Below are 3,809 nucleotides of genomic sequence, written 5' to 3' on the forward strand. Positions count from 1 at the left end.
TCTTTTAAAATATTATCTAAGACAACTTCGTTAACCAATCAACTAGCAATCCATTTTTACTGTAAAACTTTTTTATTATTTATCCGTTCAAATCAACAATTTCAAAGAATAGTTAGTCTTTTTCTACAATAATTATTTTGAACATCAGTTTAAAATGGGTTCAGGAGGACGTCAAAAAACTATACTGATTTTAATATTGTTTTAATTTGTATTTTCTTATTGTATTTTTTAAAGATTTCGATGTTTGTTGTCATATTCAACACCTTTACGCAAACAAGACGTATGTAGGCTAACTAAAGTACTTCGTTTACACTGCCACACAAACACACACTAACACACACTGCAGCCTACTTATCGCGTGGCCTCGGATAGGAGGGGCCTCGCGCTTAAGTAGCATGCCAATCAAGCCGTCAACTTCAAATTGTGAGAGGTCCAGAGGGTAGACGCATCAGTAGACGTTCCTCCTGACGAGACTGCGCTTCTGCACCAAGCGAGAGTTATTGCTGTGATTGAAAGTGGATTGCCCTTCTCTCCTGTAAATCTCCGTCAGAGTTCCTCGGGAGTTGGACATGTCGTTCCCCCAGCTGGGTTACCCACAGTTCCTAAACGCTTCCCAAGAGGTGTACGGAGCTGAGCGCGCGGGTGTCATGCCGTCCTCTCCACGCGAGGGAAGCTCGGAGAACGGCGCAAATCCCGCGACTGCAGCGGCTGCTATCACGCCAATGCTCGGCATGTACGCGAATCCGTGGACCGTGCAAAACTATAGCGCCTTTTTACCTTACAACAGTGCCGAGCTGGCCCTGCTCTCTCAAATGGTAAGATACTTTTAGACTTAAAAAAAAAAAGCATTTTACGGTTCATTCCCGCGGATAAATATTTGTACAATGTTTTGAATTGATGAATGAAATATTATGACTGTCAGGGCTAAATCTTAATAATTGGCAACGCTTCGAAAAGATAAAAAAGGACAACTTTACCAAATGTTCAGAGTTGCATGAAGTCCATATAGTTTTTTTAATTATCCATAAATGCCTAGTTATAAATAACTAATTATAATTGTAATTTGTAAAAAAGAAAATTACTCGCACAAAATGATAACATTTTAGATAAATCACGAGTCAGTTACTGCATCACTAGTTTTTAAGAAAGACGTTTATTTAGCTTGTCTTATTTAACTAATATAGGCTACTCTTTTGAAAACAATTACTATTTTGAAATTATAGTTCTTCGTAATTTACATTTGTTTTTACTTGTTTGTTTTAAAGTGAACTGCTGTTTGCTGCCATGTTCTCCCCCCAGTTGAAATAGTTCACTAATTCTCTTTTTCTAAATTAAAAGAAAAGAAAACAAGGAATGAGGCTTTACACACCTTTCTTGTCTTCCTCATGCATATTTCTGATGGTTTCAAAAACTTTTACTGATAGTTCATTTTGGCAATCCCCAGGGGTCGCAGTATGAGTTGAAGGATAACCACGGGGCTCACCCACCAGGATTTGCAGTCCACACAGCGCCCGGTTTCTACCCATACGGCCAGTACCAGTACGGTGACCCGGCCCGGGCCAAGAGCGCTACCAGAGAGACCACCAGCACACTGAAAGCATGGCTGCAGGAACATAAAAAGAACCCGTACCCCACCAAGGGTGAGAAGATCATGCTGGCCATCATCACTAAGATGACCCTTACGCAGGTTTCCACCTGGTTCGCCAACGCGCGCCGGAGACTCAAGAAAGAGAATAAAGTGACCTGGGGTCGCAGTGCCGAGGACAGAGACGGACGGATTTTCGACAGCGACAATGACGACGACGCGGACAAAAATGACGACGATGAAGAAATCGATCTGGAGACCATCGATATTGACAAGTCTGAGGAGCCCAGGGAAGATCAGAATCAGGAAACCTCGGATAATCAGCCTGAGAGAGAAACCGTGGAAACACCGCGGATATTATCCTCACCAGCACTTAAAATGGACAGCCCTTTGTCGAGTAGTAATAAAGAACAGAGTGTGGTCAAAAGCGTTGGTGAGGTGTCTCCTGGTGGACCAGTGTGTCAGAGGCCTGGCAACAGCAAACCCAAAATCTGGTCTTTGGCGGAGACGGCGACAAGTCCCGATAACACGCAGAAACTCAATGTACCCTCGACGCCCGCAGGCCTCAGGGCCTCACCCTCGACCCATCCAGCTTTCCTCTCCACTAACGGAATTTATACTTGCCAGATTGGGAAACTACACAACTGGGCGAGCGCAGCTTTCCTCAGCGCAAATTCTCTGATGGGTGTGCGCTCACTTTTAAGTCAAAACAGTAACTTCCCAAACCACAGCCCCGTTACGAACCCCGAGAAGAAACCCTCGTCTGCCTCTGGGTCTCCATGTCTAGACAGCGACAACTCGTCCGACAGTTTCAGCCTCAAACATAATGGTTAGTATTCAATATGCAAAATAATTTTCGAGATCAACAACATTTTGGTCGCTGCTGTTGCAGTTGAATGCAAGTTTGTTTCAGAGAGCACGGTTTTTCATTTATTTATCCTTTGAATTTGATTTAGATCAAGAAAACGTTCAGAGAATTGAATCTCCAACACTTGCGTCCAGATCACCGTTTCCAGTCATCCATGACAGGTAAAATTATACATGCACACATCGGTTTTTTTTCAAGGTTTTGATCACGTCAAACTTTGATTAGCTTTAATAATTACGAAAACACAGTTTCACTTCACACACAAGTCAATGTTCTTAACATTTTGTAAAGATCACCATTAGTTCATCATTATTTAGGCTAATGCTTTCAAATAATTAGACACTTTTTCATTTACATTTAGATAGCATGTGAAACTTTGATTCACACTTTATTAATTAATAATCCTAAATACTGTGGCTTGTTGGCTTAGCCAATTAAAGTTATTTAACGTCTAACCGAAGTCATTTGCATCGATACACATAACTCTACTGATGCTGTCATTTGTTGAAGTACATTTTGACTCATTTTGCTAATTTCTGCCCTTTCTCTACTCATACAGGTCTCATCATGAAACATCACAACGCGCTCTGAAGACTATTTCATGAACACAGAACTTATCAGAAACCTCTAAATTATTTAAGGAAAAACTAAAATGTGACAATACAATAACATCATATAGCGTCATCAGATAGACCAAAATAATTTTTGTATTTCTTAATACGCTCCCATCCTGCAATATCATTTTTGTATTGTCATTTAATATCATTTCAGCATGTTTGAGTTTACCGTGTAGCTCGCCTGCATTTCTTTTACAGAGTTAATAAGAGTTATTTGTCAGAAAATTGTGAAAATGATATATTTTTGTGTAATAAAGAAAATGAGATGAATTGTGTTACTGAAATCCATAATCATAAGTTAATTAATTGTGAGATATTTGTTCGAAATCCACGACTGATTTAAGACACGTGATTTTGAGCAGTTTCGTTACAGTGATTTTTTTCTAATTGTAAGGGAATCAGAATGTTATAAAAATGTACAATTCTATTAATGTAAAAGGTGAAATGATATTTTTTTTAAAACTTTGATAATCCGACATATGAACGTGTCCACATTAGGTAATTATGTCCTAGTAAGCTGTTGATTTTCAAAAAATAATGCATCAAAACCAGTCAATTGCAAACAAGCATATGATTGTACCGACATTAAATAATAATAATAATAGGACAGTAAAAAGGTTGCTGCCTTAATTTTTAGGTATACAATCAACTTGGATGTTTAAGTCATTTCAACTTAAATTACAATAAACTGACTTTATAAAAAGGATTGAATCTTGAATAACTTATTAAAAAGGTTTTA

At 38.9% G+C, this 3,809-nt stretch overlaps 1 protein-coding gene across 1 annotated transcript; it reads left to right on the forward strand.

Annotated features, from left to right (window-relative positions):
- The first annotated feature begins 293 nt into the window (after positions 1–293).
- Positions 294–3,329, forward strand: irx1b (iroquois homeobox 1b). The gene is made up of 4 exons (XM_082187142.1): positions 294–815; positions 1,445–2,414; positions 2,542–2,614; positions 3,013–3,329. Exons 1-4 carry the CDS (start codon positions 570–572, stop codon positions 3,056–3,058), a joined length of 1,335 nt encoding a protein of 444 aa, XP_082043268.1. The 5' UTR covers positions 294–569; the 3' UTR covers positions 3,059–3,329.
- The last annotated feature ends 480 nt before the right edge of the window (positions 3,330–3,809 follow it).

Source organism: Leuciscus leuciscus, assembly GCF_965113295.1.
Source record: "Leuciscus leuciscus genome assembly, chromosome: 12".
NCBI classification, from domain to species: domain Eukaryota; kingdom Metazoa; phylum Chordata; class Actinopteri; order Cypriniformes; family Leuciscidae; genus Leuciscus; species Leuciscus leuciscus.

What these genes read in the sequence shown, in the direction of transcription:
- irx1b (XM_082187142.1), top strand. Translation starts at nt 570, where the DNA reads ATGTCGTTCCCCCAGCTGGGTTACCCACAGTTCCTAAACGCTTCCCAA. An exon ending in TTTCAGCCTCAAACATAATG is followed by an intron (nt 2,415 to 2,541) that starts GTTAGTATTCAA and finishes AATTTGATTTAG; the next exon opens with ATCAAGAAAACGTTCAGAGA. An exon ending in TTTCCAGTCATCCATGACAG is followed by an intron (nt 2,615 to 3,012) that starts GTAAAATTATAC and finishes CTACTCATACAG; the next exon opens with GTCTCATCATGAAACATCAC.